Raw genomic sequence first — 19,644 nt, 5'->3', positions numbered from 1 at the left:
GCCCACTGATGGATTCTGCCAGTGACTGAGACAGCCGAGTTTTAAGGGCTGTCAAGCCAGGGAAAGGTTTAGCCATACAACCAGCGTGGAGCAGTTTGTGGCTTACGCAGAAGCAACCCCAACTCCCATTACAAGAAGGTATCAACCAGGAATGAGGGAGAACTTTGATTCAGTTCACATATAAAGGTGAATCTATCCGAGTTGCACTTTCTGAAGCAGTATGTGAATCAAGAACAGCTGCCCTTCAAAATTTGGACTTAACCAAATTTTGTGGGGCAGTTCTGCAGCCAAACAATGTCTGTCAATGTGCACATATTAGGCAAAAGTGGACTAAAATGAATATATTAGTGAACATAGCATGCAAAAATGTAGTCCTCCAGATATTAGCGGACTTCCATTGGCTCCAGCCAGCATGGGCAGTGGGTCAACTATGATGGAAGTTGTAATCTAGCAGTGTAAGGAGGGCCCTGGGTTCTCCACCCATAGATGTGTGACCATTTGGGTGGTAGCTGTGTTTACAATTTATATCAATTTTGTGATTCAGAAGCATCTTCACTCTTAAACTGAAGATACCGTACCTTGGTCTATATTTCAAGCCTGTGATGAACACCTGGGGGAGGGGGGAGGACTGTTTCCAAAAATATGGCCTTCTCCAAAAAAAATTATTTCTTTGCCTTTCTTAAAAACGGTACCACTGGTTGAATCACTCTGCTAAAAAAGAGTGCCACACATTTCTACTATCCAATAAGGCTGAAATTACATACTGAAATTAAATATTAAGGACAACATAATACAGTGGAGAAGAGATTTGAATAATCTCAATGCTTCTGAATAGCCAACTGAGAACAAAACCACTTTTCTTCCAAGCTATTAAATGGATTGTGGTCATAGGATTGAAATAATAGTTTATAGGTTTATTTAATTTCCCCTTTTCTTCCTGCTCAGCAATTTTTGAAAGCTTTTTCCATTTCTGGATCATTTTGTAAATCAAACAAAAACACATTTACAGCAGGGACGCCAAGTGTCAACCAGATGCGAACTGAAACTTCTTACAAAAGATGGGGCATGGGGTCAAGAGAATCCAGGAAAGCTGTTTTTAGAATGGGGAAAAAGCCATTTATTCTACATAATACAATGAAATCCCCTAATACAATGTCAATCTGCTGTTGCTTCCACTTTTAGAAAGACTTGAAAATATGTGTAACTCCCCATCTGGCAACCACTTATCCAAAAAAATAGCTTTGCATGTTATGGTCTGTGTGTGTGTGTGTGTGTGTGTGTGTGTGAGAGAGAGAGAGAGAGAGAGAGAGAGAGAGAGAGAGAGAGAGAGAGAGAGATGTACTTCTGCAATGTATCTCCTAGCACCAAATATCGTAGCCTTCCTCATATGTAGTCATATTTAGCTGTTCCAAGCAAAGACAGTTTTCTATGGGGCTTAAAGACAATTCCACCCAAAAGAAATCCTGGTCACGACAAATTAATTTAGTTGGGAAGCCTTCTTTCTGCAGGTTTGTTTATATTCACTGGCAAAAGTTCAAATAGCAATGCCAAGAAAACTAAATTTCCCCAATAAGCCTCAGTAGCAAAAAGGTATTATTAGCATCTGTAATAAAATTGTATAACTGTGCTGATTTTGCATAAGCATGCTGGCTTGAATTTTTTATTCAGTGACCCTGACATTTGATAAAGTTTATTGTCAGTTTTTTTAAAAAAAAATAAAGAACAATTAACATGACTGTTCACTTGGAGTCAAATGGATATTGACTCCCACTTTACCACTTAAAGAAACAGCAAAGAGATATTGAGAGGTTGCTGGAACATGAGGAAACAACAACTACTACCCAATTTATATTTAATAGAAGCTCACTTGCAGTGCTTCTGAAATGTATTAGGCTCCTTTAATGTTTTCAGCCGTGGCACCCAAGCTTTGGAAGTCTGCCCGGCTTCGTCACTGTCCATTTTGATTCTCTCCATTTCTCATTTTGCCCACCTTAATTTCAGTTCTCTGCATTTCTGCAGCAATTTATGTTTGTTTGTTTTAAAAAACAATCCTCACGAAAATTAATCAGCATTCCAGTGCAATTTTTCCCCCTAATAACATGTTCTTATGTAGTTTTAATTAATGTGGGCATGTCTGCAAGCCATTTCCCCTAATACAATGTATTTGTATATGTTATTTTCATGCATAGATTTGTTTCTATGCACTTTCCCCTATTATATGTATATATTTTTTGTTAAGCAATGTTTGTTTGGAGAACTACCTGGCAACATTATTTTGTTTTAATGTTTTGTACTATCTGGCTTTCCCCAGATAATAATAGATCCTTGACAGTTGTGTTAGATGAGCGCAAACAAAAATAGAATAATAAGGTCTATCGATTACTAGATTCTTCTGAGTTGTTATGAATCCAGACATTAAAGGCCCATTTAAAACAAAAACAAGGAAGAAGATATTCTGTACGCTAATATTACAAAGAATATGCAAATTGATGTTTTTCAGCATAGGATTGGACCTGGTGAAAGCTATCTCTGTTAGGGTGAAAACAGTTTGCATCTTCCCCAAAGGATCCCCTGTGCTCCCTTTCAGTGATGTTTTTATTTCTTCCAGATACTGGAAATTTTAAGCACATAAAAGCTTCTTTTCTGAGCCAAGGGAAGCAGAGTTTCAAATGTTTGATCAAAAACAGGTGCAAGCCTGCTTGCCTTAACAAAAGGCTTTCAATCCACTGTGGATAAACCCTTGGCGGGGGTGAGGTGAGTAGAAGTTCAGTGCAAAAAAAGAAAGAAAGAAAAAGGAATGCAACGTTAAATTTCGCATGTCCAAAGAGAGAATCAGGATTTCAGCAGCTAATTTGAGTAGTGCTTGACATGACTATTTTTAAAAAGTGTTTTAACTTAGGAGCAGCGTGTGTTTTGGAACACATAAATCCTCTCGTTTCCTGCAGACTCAGCCAAACGCTCACAGCTGAAGCAGACAACTGTCCTTTTTGCAGCAGCGGGTTGGTTTATGCAGCCCTCATTGTGGCAAATAGATCATCCAACTCATTAATCATGAGCAGCAGAACCGGCAGCTTTTCAGAATGGAGCTCCAAGCCTCCCCAATGTAGCACACATCCACCACGTACAACATTGGTTTCTAAGATGTACTGGTGGTGGCCCCAGACCCCTTTGCATTGTGATGGAGCCATGGGGTGGAGGTTGCACCTCTGAATTTCATCTTGATGTAGCCATGCTAGAAGTAGAGCCCAGATTTCCACACTATTTGTGGCATGGAAGATTCAATGTGCAACAACTGGAATCTGGTAGTGGTGCCCGTTAAATAGTCACACAAATACCACGTCTGATGCTATGCCAAGTAAATCAGGAATGAAGAATCCGTGACCCAGATCTTATCTGACTCCAGTTTCCATCTGCCACATCTGTCATGGCCCATGGTCAGGGCTGATAGGTTTTGTAATCCAATGACAGATGGAGGGCCATAGGTTCCCCATCCCTGAAGCAAATTGTACATTACAATTTTGCTTCCAAATTAAGTTTGTGCTATGTTCCAAGTCTGGTTTGTTTTTTCCGTTTTTTCTGCATAACCTGCTGCCAAATGTTCATTTGTTCTGTACAAGCTTTTGAAATTTGCCCACTAGTACTTTTCATTTATTTTTACCCTAGGATAAGCACACAGTTCTTCCATACAGCAATATCAACATATAGAGGATATTATTCTGACAGGTCACTCTTAATCTGACCTCCTTTCTATTTCAGTTACACTTGTCCTCTAGGAAATGAATCAGATCAGTATTACGAAATGGAAATTCACTTCTCTCTGGCACCAGGCAATCTGTTTTCAAGCTAAAATGGTCTCAGGCAATACAGCTATTATCTGTCTGCAATCTGTGATTCAGAGGTCAGTTAATCAAGGTGTAAAGGCATGGTGAGGTATTCATAACTTTGATATTTCATCCTTTGGACCTGGGCCTCATGAAAGCATGATGGATAATGATGACAAAAATTGTGGGGTTCACATCTCCATCTACTGTGAAGCCCAAAATAAAGAGGCAGCTTTTAATGGCCTAGCAGAATGATGGACTTTTGCTTTCCTGTAAACAAATTAGAAGGAAATCCTTCCATCATACATCTCCCTGTCTTTGTGGAACTGGTAAAAGGAGTCAGTTGAGTGATATAATCAAGATACTGTCAGGGCTAGTGTTACCATTAGGCAGTCTGAAATGGTTGTGTAATGGTTCTGGGGTTGCTCATGCGTAAGTTGCTGCCACTCCTGGCTAAGTTACCTGGTTGAACCCTTTCTGTCTGGACAGCCCTTCACTTCGTGGCTGTCTCAGTCGCTGGCAGAATCCGTCAGTGGGCATTTCTTGAACTTCTTCCAGCAAATAAGTTCTTTGACGCCAAGTCTCCTCCTACTCTCCCTGCGCGGAAGTCTTCTGCGCAGGGAGGGTGTGGGCAGCGGAGGACCCGTGCTCTCCCCACTGGTCTCCGGTGAAGAGTCCTGGAGCCTCCTCTCCGATTCCCCCATCTGCCCCCCTTCTCCACTGGTGTTACGCTGATTTCCTTCCCCAGCAGATGGGCTGCCTCTCTCCCTACTGGGACCCTCTCCGGCATCCCTCTGGAGGCTTCCCTCCGCCTCTAGCTCCGATGGCAGTTCCCTGACAGGTTGCCTCAGGCGGTGGAATCCTGGAAGGATCCAGGAGTGGTAGATTCTGCTGCTGCGCCTGCTGTTTCTGAAGCCTGCAGCCTTGGTGCCAGTTTTAGAGGCGGCCACGACAGCTATTTCTCCAGTTCCCTCTGGTGTTGAAGTGGCCACTGTCTCCAAAATGGCACCGGTGCTTAGGCCTGGGACTTCTGCTCCAGCTGTGGCCATTCTCTGCCCCCAGCGGCAGCGCTGAGGATGGAGAACAGCAGCAGCTGGAGCAGAAGCAACGCAAAGACCAAGCCACAGCTTCTTCAGTGGTCTTCCAGCTTCCAGCTCACTTGATTGGTTCGCCTCTTGCTTTTGGCTCTTCTGATTGGGTCTGTTTTCCCAAGATTCCACCTATTTTGTGTTTGCTGCTGCCAGGAGCAACAAGGAATTACTTTTGTCTTTCCATTGTCATGCTGCCATGCTGCTCTCCTGCAGCCATTTTGTTCCATTAATGTAAATTTTGCTGTCTTCTGGTTCTCAGCCAGCAGCACATGAGTTCAGTCTCCATATGAGACAAACTCACAATTTCTTCATGTAACTACCAAGTAAAGCCTGCCTTTCAGGGATCATATCGTGAACTGAAATGTGAGTAAACGTTTTGTTACTTTACTCAGAAAGACTTTTGTGCCTTTATTCTCTTAAGAGGGATCAAAGGGGACACCAGGAAATAATTTAACTAAGAGATTCAAACGAATCTGCAAACTAGCTTCCAGCTATATTAAGGGGAATTTGCTCTGCTACATCACTCACTAGCATGTGTGAAGGAAGGATAATATTTATTCAATATATCCTTTCCTACTATCCTTCACATTCCCACATGTCTCACCCCTGGTTCCAACACAGAGAGAGAATTACCTGGACTTCTTATTCTTGTGGTTCAGGGTGCAGTGTGTGGGTGCTCAGTTCTGTTGAAATGACAAAAAACATTTATTTTTCCTCGGTTAATGTATTCCACAGCCAGAGCCACTGAACTTGGTGGGGACAATTTAGCACCTGTTAAGTATTCAGTGTCCTCAGGTCAGGTTACATGATTTTTGTCAGCTTTCTTTGGGGGGAGGGGTGGCGAGCTACAGAGTAGTGTATATTGGAGTTGTTTTTTAGGAGTCTGATTTTGTGCTTTTTGCAGATAAAGCCATTTTTCTTCCGCACCATCACCTCCATCTCACTAAATTGGCAGGGGTGCGCCATTGTGTGGTTTGCCTTAGGTCCCGAAATGTCTTCAGCCAGCCCTGGATGCTGTTATGGGGCTCTTTGGTTGCAAGGATAACAGAATGCCAAGAAGGAGAAAGAGTTGGGATGAAGAAGAAAAAACCACGGGAGATCATTTATTCCCTCTGTTACTTTAAGATGAACTTTTACCACCAATCTTGATGAATGCAGCAGAAATCTGCTTGACTTTCAGTCCTCTGGTATTATAGACCTGGAGTTAGGAAGGTTGCATTTGGCCGCTTTGTTATGTTTTCTCTGCCAAGAAAGCACAATGCGTCTTGCAAAGCTGGGTGATAGCTCCTGATGCACAGCACTCCTGTCCTGATTTGTTTAGAAACAGGAACAGCCAAGCCCCAGGGGCCTGCAAAGAGGAGTTAAGTGCAGATGAGCTAAGGAGCTCCAGCAGAGTACAATGACATATTTAAGGTTCTGATACTATTCCAGTTCTTGCTTGAGGAAACCAAAACTACATTTGTAATGCCTATCTCCTTGAGGAACTTAAGAATGTGAGCCATGCAAACGAGAGGGTCACAGAACAATGAAGAAAGCCAGAATCAGTGTCCCTCCAGCCATCCTCTTCATTGTGCATTCATGATTATTTGTGCTCAGGATGGTCTTGGAGAGGTCACACGCGATCCTGCTTTCAACATGGTTTGTACTTGCAAATATTTGGGGGCAGTCACACTCCTTTATTTCCAATCAGTAGGTATCCCAAAACTTCCTGCTGAAATCTTGGAACTTTTTTTAAAAAAACAACAGCAACCACCACCCCACAAACGTTCTGGTTTGTTTTTGTGCTCTGCTTTTGCTGCACTATATAGCCCCTCCAGAAGGGAAAGAAAGCAAACAGAAGAGAGAGCAGGAAGAGAAGTGAAGACTGCTAATTGAAAGACCAAAGACAGAAGCGGCTACATTGGTATCAACAGTTAATGGACACAGTTGACTCATTTATCCATGAAGTTCACCGTTGCCAAGTGATGTGGGGTTGGGTCATTGTGGGGTGGTTTAAGTGTTCTTTAGTTGGTTGGGTTAAGGTTGTTAGTTTTATGAGATAACGAAAGATTTCTGTGTCCTTTGACCCCTGAGGGATTGTCAGCCCCCCCTCATGCCAGCTGCAGTACTCTGAAGCATTACTCATTTTTTGGGTTGTTGTGGAAGGAGAACAACTACAGCAGTGGTTTTCAACCAGTGTACTGTGGCACCCTGGGGTGCCTTGAATGGTGGTCAAGGATGCCGCAGGCAACCCTGGCCTCTGTCCCTCTTTCCTTCCCTCCCTCCTCTGATGCCCTCTTGCGTCTCTGCCTCCCAAAGGCTTGCACAGCTGTTTGTTGCAGCAGCCACAGCTACAAGCTCCACAGGCAAATGGTGCCTCTGGGGCTGGCCAGGGGGTGCTGGTTGCCAGGAACTGAGGTGGCCTCGGAGTAAGCAAGCAAGCGGGCAAGGGAGCCCAGCCAGCCAGCTCACCAGCCCTTGCTGTTGGGAATGGGCAGATAAGTGGGAAGCCAGGCAAGCAGGCAGACAGGCGATGCCCTGGCTTTTCTTGGGCTTGCTGCATGGAAGGCCTGCCTGGGAGCTGAGTGCCTGGTGCTAAGGGGAGCATTTCCACCATGCAGGCCCGCTGCTGCCACTGCTGCCACCCAAGGTAAGGTACTGGGCTTTTGCTCACCTCTGGCCAGTCTTTGTTGTGCCACTAAGACTGGGGGAATCCTCTTCCCAAGCCCCTGTAGGGCAGTGTGAGGAGGCACCTCTCTTTGGAGCAGGGGGAGCAGCTCAGAGACCAGGGGTAGCAATAGCAACTGCCCAGAGGACTCTCAAGGAGAGGGGAGGAGGCTGAGGGAACACTCCACAAGGGAGGGTGCTCAAAAATGGGTGCCAGCTCTGCAAGCAAGGAGTGTGGTCCTGAGCGCCACAGGGGTGCCGCAGAAAGAATGTTGTTGGTCAAGGGAGCCGTGGACTCAAAAAGGGTGCAATCCTCTGAACTACAGGTTTGACTTATTGTGAGCAGTCTTTTTACAATCCACCAGCATCAAATGTCACCAGCCATCAGTGACATGGGCATTGTTAGGATGATTTGTGAGATTCTTTTTTCTTATGCATATTTGAAGAAATTTAGGCAAAACAAAATTAGGACACTTAATGGGAGCAGTTCAGCCATGTGGCAAGTTCATTGGAAACTGACATGATCATGTGTCATAAAAAAAACCAATGATTGCTTGGAGCCAGTCATTCCATTTGATGTGAATTGCACTCAATTTCAAAACATATCCATATTTACTGTGATACACACACCACACAAGTTAAATACTTATCTATATTTGTTGTTTTCTTTTAAACAGGTACTTTATTACACCCCTTTTATGCCAAAATGGCTTCAAAGCAGTTCTGGTAGTGTTGAGGGCCAATATAAGAAAGGGTAGAAGATGCAGGAAGTCTGTGATGTTTTCAACCATGGGAGGAACATTCCAAACTTATTTTGAGAGGCACTTAGAACATTGGCTGAAACCCAGATTGGATGTCTTCAGATGTTCATTGTCAAGTTGATAAACTAATAGGAGAAAGAAAGACCAAACATTGCCGTTGAAATATCCAATATGTCAAAACTCTAGGGCCATAAATCTAATCAGCTTCTTCATATTCTGAATTTGTGACTACCAAAGTATGTATGTCTTGTGGAGGAGACACTGTGGTCAAACAGGATGATAAAGGAGATCCTAAAGTAACATGTGTAAGATGAGAACTTCCCAGAATGGCAGAAATACAGGACCCTCTGAAACAGAGGTGTGGCTCTAAAATCTGATGGTTATCTTAGCTTAAGAGAAATGGGAGCCCTCCCCATATTCTATCACTTATTTGGTTTTAAACTATTTAAATGTTGAGGGCCATAGGCTTGGAGAGACATCCTCAAGTCAAATAATTACCCAGTGGAGGCCCTTCATTGGGTTTTCATTTGCTTATGCCAGTAGTAAAATGTGCCCATAAAAAAGTGGAAGAAGTAGGGAATCCTGCACTCAAATAGTTACTCTCTACACTTTTTACTTAAGGACATGTGAGCTTTAGGATTTTGGGTACTTACATCACTTATATTCAGGTTAATGAAGTCTCTGTTTTTCACACTTAGTGCCTGGAACACTCCTGGAAAAAAAATCAACACGTGATGTTGATCTGATTCATACAAATATGTGGGGACAATGCAAGGTAAATGACCTGAGGCATTTAGTGGTACTCATACTTAAGAGTAAACCCACTAAAATTAATAAATATGACTAAGCTAGATCCTTTAATTTCAAAGGGCCTACTGTGCAAAACTTAATTGGATGCAAGCTTTGGGGCCAAGATGCAAATCTGCATAAATTAGCACATGCACATTTTGTATGTATAAATGCCATAACTTTCAGAGGGGAAAACCAACCTCCGGCTGTTAGGGCTTAATATGAGCTATCAAGAGAATTTACTGGGCTCAGTTCACTGTATGTGGATTGGGCCTCCTATCTCCCCATCCCATGACTTATTAGCAAGAGCTGCTCTTTTGTATATATTAAAACAAAAAGAAGTCCTTGGGCAAATTAAGATGACAGGTGGGTGTAGTCTCACTGGCAATGTGCTTTGTAGTGTATTATGTGAGCACAGTTAAATACTAATACAGTGGTACCTCAGGTTAAGTACTTAATTCGTTCTGGAGGTCCGTACTTAACCTGAAACTGTTCTTAACCTGAAGCACAACTTTAGCTAATGGGGCCTCCTGCTGCTGCTGCACCACTGGAGCACGATTTCTGTTCTCATCCTGAAGCAAAGTTCTTAACCCGAGGTACTATTTCTGGGTTAGAGGAGTCTGTAACCTGACGCGTATGTAACCTGACGCGTATGTAACCTGAGGTAGCACTGTAACAATAACTGAAAATCCCCCACTAATGTTAAATATATGAAAGGGGGAAAGGGGCTATAGACTGGAAGCCAAGTAAAAAATATATGGGGCTGAGACCCCCTGGGCCATCCCCCGAAAATACCTTGCCAATATGATCAGTGTCTTACATAAAAGCTCTGTTGCAGTAAATGTCAGAAACATGGTGAATGCTGACATTTACAGGTTAGTTTTAGGAGGCCCAATGAGTAATGACAGAAATATTAACATCACTGTGGCTTCCCCTCACCTCACATTTGTACCAATGACATGATAAAGTGTCGTTTACTAATAAGTGACAGAAATAAAGGTGACATTCAAGCATTTACTGAAAGTACTAATTTGACCTTGAGCTTTACTGGGAAAAGTCAGAATTTTCTGTCATTTACCCTGCAACTCTTCAGATCTTAAGAATGACTGGTCATTGTTGGCATTCATCAAATGACTCTCGCTTACTGCAGCAGTGCCAAACATGGCTGCTTAGCAGAGCACTTGCCCTTTCAGCTCATTATGGCACCGAGACACAAGATAAATGTGCTTTCAAACTCATAGTGTCGTAATTATGAAGCAGAATAGCAAATCCAATAATTGTAGAACACTTGTAGGAAATGAACTGCTGCAAAACCGAATGATGAACAAAAACTGTGAAAGCAGTTAGGTGTTGGAAACCCACCTATTGTGTCTATCACATGTCAATGGGAATTAAAAAGCTTTCAAAGAGAACAAATAAAGATAAAAGAAGAAGATACTCACGGCTTGCATTTTCCAGGCGAATGAGGCAGTTTAAGAAGTCATCAAATTCAATCTGGTATTGATCATCAGAGTACCTCAGAACCATCAACTGCAGTAGATAATTATTGAGCTGAAACCCTTCAGGAAAGAGAAATTTGAGCTTCTTTAATAACTCACCGCAACTGCCACTCTTCCAGCAAGCCATTTGAAAGCATCCAAGACAAAGTATAGGACGCAGGATCTATGCATCCTGAGAACTGTGGTTTTAGTTTTTATATAAGCTTCCAGCCCTCGTGATTGTAAAGAATTGATTGGGTGAAACGGGTGTGTGTGTGTGTAAATCTAGAGTTCTGAAAATGTAGATTTTAATGCCTTTTATGATTCACTGTAGTTCCATATATAACTAACTGTTACTTTAACCAGTCATCATAATCATTTCTTTTAATCTTTGATCTCAGCCAGCCAGTTCTGGTCAGAATTTCCATTGGAATCTTGAGTCTTTAAAGTACATTCTGCAGCCACCTCAATCTTATTGACTTGATTTATTCTGAGCAAGGAACTTGTTCAAAGGAAGGGTACAAAAAATCCTGAATATCCTGTCTTGTGAGCCTACAGCCCTATATTCATTTTCCTGGGAGTAAGCCCCACTGAATTCATGGGACTTAACTCTCTTCCTAAGTGCCACTTTGGGCCTGTATGCCTGCTTTTAATAGATTATCTAATAAGGATTCTTTCATGTCACATCTAGTGATGATGATCTTGAAAGGCTGCTGCTCACTCACTGTCTGGGCTCCCTGCCAGCAACACAGTTGCTCCTGCTCTCCAAGCCTCTCCTGCCACCTCTGCCACCTAAGTTCACCTACTGCCAAGGCCAGCCTTTGAGAAAAAAAATGGTACCTGCTGCTTTTAAAGCAAGACGAAGTTCATAGGAAGACATGGTGCCAGAGTGGTCAGAATCAAAATGAAGGAAAATACCCTAAACAAACAAACAAAAAGAGAAAACTATTTGTAACCCCACTGAGAAAGGAAGAGTTGATGGGTCACTTAATTGTTTCAAGACATCCAAATGCTCCTTTATATTTGGGCTTCATCAGCCTGTGTGCTCTGACTGGCTATTTAAAAATTCATTTCTTGCCGATTGTGTATTGTCCAACTTTTTCAGATCCAAAACTGGGACATGCGGCTTCTGGGACATGCTCCTGGGCACATCATGTAACCTGCACCATGCTCTAGCCTCAAAAAAGCACTTTTGGGGGGCTGGAGTGTGGCCTGAGATGACACGAGATGACAGCACCCAAAATGACCACTGAGATTTTGCAGGAAAAATGGGATGACCCTTTTTTCCCAGCGTACCTGGCAGGTCACCAGTGTTTTCTCCTCATCATGAATCAGCACTTTCATCTTCCATGTTCCAACAGCAATATATTATATTCAAGCAATGTCTTTTGCTAAAGATTTATTTTGCTTGGCCTCCTTCTGAGGAACATTTGTTCTGACATTTATTACCTTTAAAAAATCCTTTTTTTTGCTCAAGTTTTTAAAAAATATTGCTAATGTTTCCTGTAAACTTTTTGCGGTTTGGCACAAAAGCAAACAAAGAATGTTTCCTAGAAACAGCTTTTTTATTTTTAAGAGCACTGATTTAATATGAAAGTTTTATGGGTCTTTAAAATTGCTTTGTAGTTACTTCAAAAATGCCTAACCAAACAACCAAGAAAACTATGACTCTATATTAACTTACAATCCACTTCTTCAGTTTGTCCCAGAAAATTTTGAACTCGTTGAATTCAAGTTTCCCATTTCCACTGGCCTGATGCAGTCCACATTAAGGAAAACAATACTAGTTGTGTAAAATACCAAAACCAGCCTACATTTATTACTTTATTCATGCAGTTAAACATTTTGAACTAACAGCCTTGTCCTATCAGCATTAACTGCTGCAGAGCACTATTACTGCATCAAGGACATGCTGCAGAAAACACATGCACAAAACCACCAGCCTGGACAGGCCCTGTTGCTAACATATTGTTATGTGTTGGGGTAAGGTGTAGGCTGTATGCTTTAGCCCCCTTCTAATTCCAGGATCCAGCCTAGATTCAATTCCTGGAATAGCTAGGCTAGCTTCCTGGTGAGGTCATGGACCATTAAAGTAATAAAGGAAGTAGCTCTGTACTAGAGCTGGTAGTTAGAAAGCAAAGGGCAGAGTTGAGAGTTGCTTTATGTGAGCTAGAAGTGGGCAGGCTGCAGGCTGGGCAGCTGAGAGACAGAGCTACACCTGACTTCTGTTGGAATCCAAGGCTGTGGCTATGGAAGAAGCAATACTTTAGTGGTGTGTTGCTGCCGTGAGCCCCTCCATCGTAGGCTCAGGTTGTACATATGTGTAAATAAACCATAGATCATAAAGACACCACAGTCTCCGCTGTCCCTCATTCCAAAGGAGACACGAATCCTGGGTAAGCACCTAGAACCCCTGGGATCTCACACGGCTTGGAGATTGAGGTGGTGTGCAACAATATAATGCAATACAGTGTCACCAATGCCCTCTCTAAGTCTTCAAATAATTCAGTGAATGAAAACACACAACAGAACCCTGCATCCCCTTGTCCTGAGTTATTTAAATAAGCAACCAATTCTACTTGTAAATGATATTATGGTAGAATGGAATTGTTTGGAGATGCCAAACAATAAAAAAAAAAACCTGGGCTGGTTCTGAATCACAAATATTCCAGTGCTCTTGAAGATGCTTTCGTGAATACAGTTTTGTTAAAATTCATTTCTATAATTTTTATAAGAAAATCTGCAAAGTCATTAGGACTTCCAAAGACATGCCCTGCTTAAGTTTTCCTCCGATGCACACCAACATATTTTTATATATTTGAAAAAGCAAAATCTTGTAGAGATTATTCTAAAACTTTGTAACAGCTTCACCGAAGGGAATTCCCACACTCGATTTTAAAGGATACATCCATTAGGGAAATGATGTTTCTACACGAGAGGAGAGTTACTTTCTTGAATTTGACGTTATTTGCTGCAAGAGAACAATCACTATCATAAAATCAAATTCACTGTTGTACAGCCCTTCTCTGCCACCCAAGGCTAAAAGAGCGCAGATCCATACCGTACATGGAAAGCACATTCAACGCACATGGCTTCCCCCAAACAATCCCATGGACCATATTTTTTTAAGGGTGTTGGGAATTGTAGCTCTACGAGGGTGAAACTACAGTTTCCAGGATTCTTGGGGAGAAGTCATGTGATTTAAATGTATGGTTACTAAGCAGAAAGGTGAACGTATGGAGTTTCCTTATGTAGAGCTGCAGTTTGGTGGTACTGTAACCTAGCTTTCTATACTGATTGGCAGATGCTTTCCAGGATTTCTTAAATATTTCATTTTTCAATTCTTAACAGTATTCTTATACATTTCATTTTTCAATTTTTAACAGTATTCTTATACATTTAAATCATTTTCAATTTTTTACATCTGAGTTTACTTGAATCCACAGACTTCCCCCCAACCCCTACCTGTGGTTTCCAATATTTATCTATTTCCCCCCCCCCCCATTTCATCTAATTACATTTTTCAAATTAATTTTATATCCTTTTTTAACTTTAGTCTTATTACATTATAAGTGTTATAACAATCCTACTAACATTTTTAAATATATGCAGTGCTCTTTAAGGTACTCTATAAATTCCCCCCACTCTTTGCTACATTTCTTGTCATCTTGGTGTCTGATCTTCACGGTCATTTTCACTATTTTGGCATAGTCCATCGTCTTGGTTATCCATCCTTCCTTAGTTGGGATCTTCTTTTCCTTCCATTTCTTAAGGACTTAAGATGCTCTCCAGGATTTGAGACGGGTTTATCTCTTAGCCCTAATTAGAGATGCCGGGGATTAAACTTGGCACATTGTGCATGCAAAGCAGATATCGTACCGACTGAACGATGCTCCTTTCCTTTCGCCTAATATTGTGCACACTGTACGGGATTTCCCATCACTATGCGGCATAAGAAATCATTTGCCAATTGGGCTTTGACAGCACTTACTTTTTTTCAGCACGGCGTTCAAAACATATTCAAGTTCCTCGGCGCTGATCTCCATGTCCTACAGTGGAAGAAATGAAGGCAGTTGGCAAGTTTGCGGGTTTAAAATGCAATCTACCCGTAATGTGCATTCATGGAAATCTGCTCTGAATCAGGACAATGTAGTCCAAATTAGGAACGCAGAAATTTATGCCAAATTAGCCCATTAGGGGATCTAGCTGAGCACTGTCTATACACACAGCAGATCTGCAGGGTTCTAGACAAGGGTCTTTCTCAGCCCTACCTAGAAACATTAGGGATTGAGCCTGGAGCCTTTGCATACAAAATGTGGTGTTCTGCCACTGAAGTGAGCCCTCCTGATCATCCAGAGTTCTGCTTGAATATGATTTTTTTTGTTTGGATGTTGTTACCTGTCCTGCAATCTGTTGGAACAATGTCCGGAATTGCTTCTCTTCTTCTGTTTCTTCTTGGGGTGGAGATGGTTCAGGAAGCTAAAACAACCCAAAGATTATTATTGGAGAAAAACAACAATGGCCGTATTTTAATGCTTCTGCTTACTGTCTTTGGGGTTGCACCTTGGAAAAAGAGGCATGTTGTTAACATTGGGTTTGATGGACTCAGTTTTTCTTTATTTTCACCTGGTGTTGCCATAATCTCGGATGCAACAAAACAATCACGAGTAACCTTAGTACAAAGTAATGCCTTTGAGTATGGTGATTGCCCAATTATTAATTGAAATGTGGTGACATACCTCTGGCAGATCAATGTCAACATTTCCATCCATCTCCCTGTGAGAAACAAATGCAAATCCAAGTTTTTCTATGATTTTCTATTTGGAACATTATAAAAAACAACAACCAGAGACAGTGTACTGGGTACAATGTAAATGTACCTCATGCTCGGTTCTTACATTATGGGGAAAGAGTGGTTGTAGGTCCTTATACCTCCATTACACACTGTTTCAGTAATGTAAGAATGTAGAAAGCTGGGAGTGATGCAATGGGAATTACCGCTCACCCCCTCCAAGAGGTGGGCGGGGTTTGTGACCCAGCATGGGGCTTCCTGGGACCAGGGTGCCACCCACCTTGGTCACAGGGTGGTTGATGCCCCACCCCCATCCCAGCGAGCCAATGGGCTGCAGGCTGCGGGTGAGGCAAGGGCAGGAGTAAGGGCCCATGCTCCTCGGTCCAGGCTCACAATTTTCTTTCTGAATGCACTGAAGTGCCTCCAGAGGAAGCGATCATCTGCACACATTGGTTCATGTCCCAGGTTCTACAATTGCTAGCAACTTACTCTTTTAAAAAAGGAAGCTGGGGATTATAGAGCTGGTTGCAAATGTAAACTTGAACTTGGAATTTTTCCATCAGATGGATGCAATACAGTGGTACCTCAAGTTAAGTACTTAATTCGTTCCGGAGGTCCGTTCTTAACCTGAAACTGTTCTTAACCTGAAGACCACTTTAGCTAATGGGGCCTCCAGCTGTCACTGCGCCGCCGGAGCACGATTTCTGTTCTCATCCTGAAGCAAAGTTCTTAACCTGAGGTACTATTTCTGGGTTAGCGGAGTCTGTAACCTGAAGCGTATGTAACCTGAGGTACCACTGTACTTGGCGGTCGTACGTACTTCGCGACAGCTTTCTTCTCAGAAAAAATCCTCAGGCAGAAATCCGCCTCCTGGTGTGGCTCAAACGTGGTAGGGACAACAACGTAATCCCCAGGCGGCAGCGCAAATCGGTCAGAGACTTCCCTTAAGTTGATGTAGGTTTTGCTCCTGGCCTTGGATGCGTGGTAGCGGAAAAAATCCTTCGTCAACTGTTCGTCGTTACTGGGGCTCTGTGATTGGATTTCAGATTGACCCCATTATTCATCTGTTAGCTTGGCAGATATAACAGCATAAGAACATAAGGAGAGCCTGTTGGATCAGGCCAATGGACCATCGAGGTCAGCATCCTGTTCTCCCTGTGGCCAACCAGATGCCTGTGGAGAAGCCTGTCAGCAGGGCCTGAGTGCCAGAGCACTCTCCCCTCCAATGTTTGGAGCCCAAAGTCACACCCATTAGAATGCAAACTCCAGATTCTGAAGCTGGTCTACTGCCCTTTCATTTCAGCCTCTGCCTTTGTGTATTGCCATGCATTTATACAGCAAAACGAATATCAAGTGTGGGTCTTCAGTGTGTTGTACTAAGTGGATATATGCATGGGGAACAAGGTCAGCTTGTGTAAAGAGTTTCCCCCTCTTCTCTCCCTTAAGAACCCTCTAAACATGTTCTGGGGGTTCCCCCAACTCTCTAGGGCAGACTTGGGGGGAGGGAGTGAGGAGAGGCATGGAAAGACCCACTGCAAGAGCATATCTCATTCCATGCACATGACAACTTAGCTGAATCCTGAACTATACAGTTCAAAGTTAAATAGGAGACGGCTACATATTGTATTATTATTATCTGTTGCACCTATACCCTGCCTTTCCTCCAGAGAGGAGCTCAAGGGGGCAAAAAGGCAGATCCCCCCCCAATTTATTTCTGCCCTTCTTTTTGCAACAGCTGAAGTGTGCGGCTCTTAATGACCCAAAGGGATATGAACTTAACCTTCATACTATGAATTAACTTCATGCCGCATGAATCATCTTCTTCTGAATGGCCACTATATGTCATTCTTTTTCACAACCGGGAAAATTAAAGAAGGGAATGCTTTTCCTGTACCAGGGCAAAGAGCATTCACACAGCCAGAGTTTTTTGGAAAGCTCCCCACCCACATTTCTGAGCAGTTTCCTATCTCGGTAGTGCAGTGCCAGTGCAGCAAGGAAGACAGTGAGCACCTGCAGCTATCAAACACACAGGACTGACAGGGACTCAAGTTTAGCTTGCAGATAAAAATAAGAACCACTAAAAACAAGGAAAAAGCAATCATTAAAAAACAATGAAACATTGATAAAATTAAGAAACAAACACACAACATATAGTGATGAAGTGACTCAGCTGCAAGTCACATCAAAAGGTGAGGGGAAAGGCTCAGGGACTATCACCACATCAAAGATGTGTCTTGTGTCAGGTGTTCACCTTGGCCCTGCCCAGAGCGAACCATCACATTGCTGGAGAGGAAAATACCTCATAGATGGCATAACCTATGGTTAGCATTTCAGCTCCCTGCTTCCTGAGTTTACGGCGGTCTTTTTGCATTAGAGCGGCTATAAATGTGCATTCATTTTGACCATCATCTTTTTCTGTCAGCTGGAGCTTGATCTGTGGATTTGTCCAAAACGTTTCTGGAAATTAGAGAGAAAAAGAATGGAAAAACAAACTGAGTGAGAGAAAATGCATGTTCCCATTTTTCTGGTATGGAGAGGGAGAGGGAGAGGGAGAGGGAGAGGGAGAGGGAGAGGGAGAGGGAGAGGGAGAGGGAGAGAGAGAGAGAGAGAGAGAGAGAGAGAGAGAGAGAGAGAGAGAGAGAGAACATTCAAAGCTATGGCTCTTTATTAAAATCAGTATGTTTATGTTTAGTCACAAAAGCATATTTCAACATTGCCATGTCTGCTTCAAGCACATTGTTATAAAATATGCTGGAAATATGCATAGCAATGTTAATCTGGAAAATGCCATTAATTTTTCACAATACCCTCCTCTGAGAGAACCTAATGATAAAATATCTTCCCTTGATAAAACAGATCAGTTATTTTCACTACCACTAGGGCATCACTTGGACTATTAAGAAGAACTCATCCCTCCTGCCTTTCATGAAGACCAGCAGTGGAGCCTGCAGACACTGCCTGTGTACTGTGGACTACCATATTTCTTTCCAAACAATCTACAAAGGCTTGGAACTGACAGCTCCCCTCTGAGTTGAGTCAAAAGTTGTGAGTCTGAAAATCAATGAGTCATCAATGGGCAGAAGTGGCAGTTGTGGTAGGGCAGAGCTGCCCTCTCAACACCACCATTGCTGCTACTTACCTGTGTGCTGTGGGTTGGTGGCAAGGCCAGGGTTGTGCACCAGTAAGATCACCATTGCCCAGTCAAACAGTCCCACAAGTGCACCCAGCCTCACTACTGCCCTGTCACATGCCCTGCTGCTGTCAACAGGGGAATTACAAGGAAGGAAATGCAGACCATTGGCTCAGCTTAGCTTTGACAAGCTGTAGCCTCTTAATAATGATGATGATACTCTGAAGTTCCCAATGTCAAATAGAAACAGTGGCATCAAAAGCCATCAAAAGTATTTATGGAGCTGAGCAGTTATTTAAGCTCATGAGGAGTTGGGCCTCACTGTTTGAACAATGATGAAGAAGGATGGGTAAGAAGCAAGGTCTTCCCACGGAGAACAAAAACGTGGCAAGAAATTTCAGATGCACACCTATGAAGTTTCTGCAGCCTCCAGCAGTGGCCCCCCTGACCCAGCTGCCTTGGTGAACTATCACCTCCCATTTATGTGCTGCATTATCCTCAAGGGCATCAGGCGTCAGGTTGCAGATCTCAACTTTGTCGAAATGAGACTGGAAATCATCAAACTTCATCCTGTATAAGAGAAGAAAGAGAGATCACACTATGAAGGACCGTGAAGGATATCAACATGCTGAAGATTACATGCTCAGGGCAGGGGCTTGTAAGCATGTCTCTGCTTCCCCTCATGTGTTTGTTGAGATGTGAGGAGGGCCAAGTAACCACGAAAAAGGCACCCTGGTTTGCTCTTGCTTTAATGCAGCTATTTTAATCAGCATATTCACTTACCAGAACTCTCCATCATCTAGGGCTGTCTGATACAAACGTTTTTTCTCAGATGGGCTGACGGAACGCCATTCAGGAGAACTTGAAGAGAAAGAGATAGCCGTCAGCCTGCTGGCACTCACAGAGTACTGCGCATGCCAAACTCTTGGGCATGTTTACACCATACATTCAAGGTGCATGAAACACACATTTCAAGCGCATGACTTCCCCCAAAGGATCCTGGGAACTGTAGTCCCCCCCCCACAGAGCAACAGTTCCCAGCAACCTTAAACTACACTAAATGTGCCTTGAATGTAGCACATGCAGCAAGGGGCATCTTTAGGGTGGGTGGCTCCAGCTTGGCTAGACAGATCCAC

General features: G+C 42.9%; 1 protein-coding gene and 1 long non-coding RNA gene across 2 annotated transcripts in view; one reads left to right on the top strand and one right to left on the bottom strand.

Annotated features, from left to right (window-relative positions):
- Positions 1–5,089: 5,089 nt before the first annotated feature.
- Positions 5,090–8,351, top strand: LOC309367572. The gene is made up of 3 exons (XR_014167230.1): positions 5,090–5,275; positions 6,721–6,815; positions 8,236–8,351. It is a non-coding gene; the product is annotated as an uncharacterized lncRNA (long non-coding RNA).
- Positions 8,037–19,644, bottom strand: part of CAPN9 (calpain 9) — a 28,595-nt gene continuing 16,987 nt past the window's right edge. Inside the window, exons 8-20 of the mRNA XM_081906852.1 lie at positions 19,292–19,369; positions 18,918–19,078; positions 17,678–17,835; positions 16,199–16,407; positions 15,326–15,362; positions 14,985–15,065; positions 14,578–14,635; positions 13,493–13,557; positions 12,271–12,339; positions 11,427–11,505; positions 10,551–10,667; positions 8,973–9,031; positions 8,037–8,444 (exon numbers count right to left, since the gene is read on the bottom strand). Coding sequence (XP_081762978.1) covers positions 8,418–8,444; positions 8,973–9,031; positions 10,551–10,667; positions 11,427–11,505; positions 12,271–12,339; positions 13,493–13,557; positions 14,578–14,635; positions 14,985–15,065; positions 15,326–15,362; positions 16,199–16,407; positions 17,678–17,835; positions 18,918–19,078; positions 19,292–19,369 — 1,198 coding nt within the window. The 3' untranslated portion in view covers positions 8,037–8,417. The remainder of the gene's footprint in view (positions 8,445–8,972; positions 9,032–10,550; positions 10,668–11,426; positions 11,506–12,270; positions 12,340–13,492; positions 13,558–14,577; positions 14,636–14,984; positions 15,066–15,325; positions 15,363–16,198; positions 16,408–17,677; positions 17,836–18,917; positions 19,079–19,291; positions 19,370–19,644) is intronic.

This window comes from Podarcis melisellensis (genome assembly GCF_964234715.1).
Source record: "Podarcis melisellensis genome assembly, chromosome: 3".
NCBI classification, from domain to species: Eukaryota; Metazoa; Chordata; class Lepidosauria; order Squamata; family Lacertidae; genus Podarcis; species Podarcis melisellensis.
Note: the sequence above shows the minus strand (reverse complement) of the source record. Positions and strands in the feature narration are given on the sequence as shown.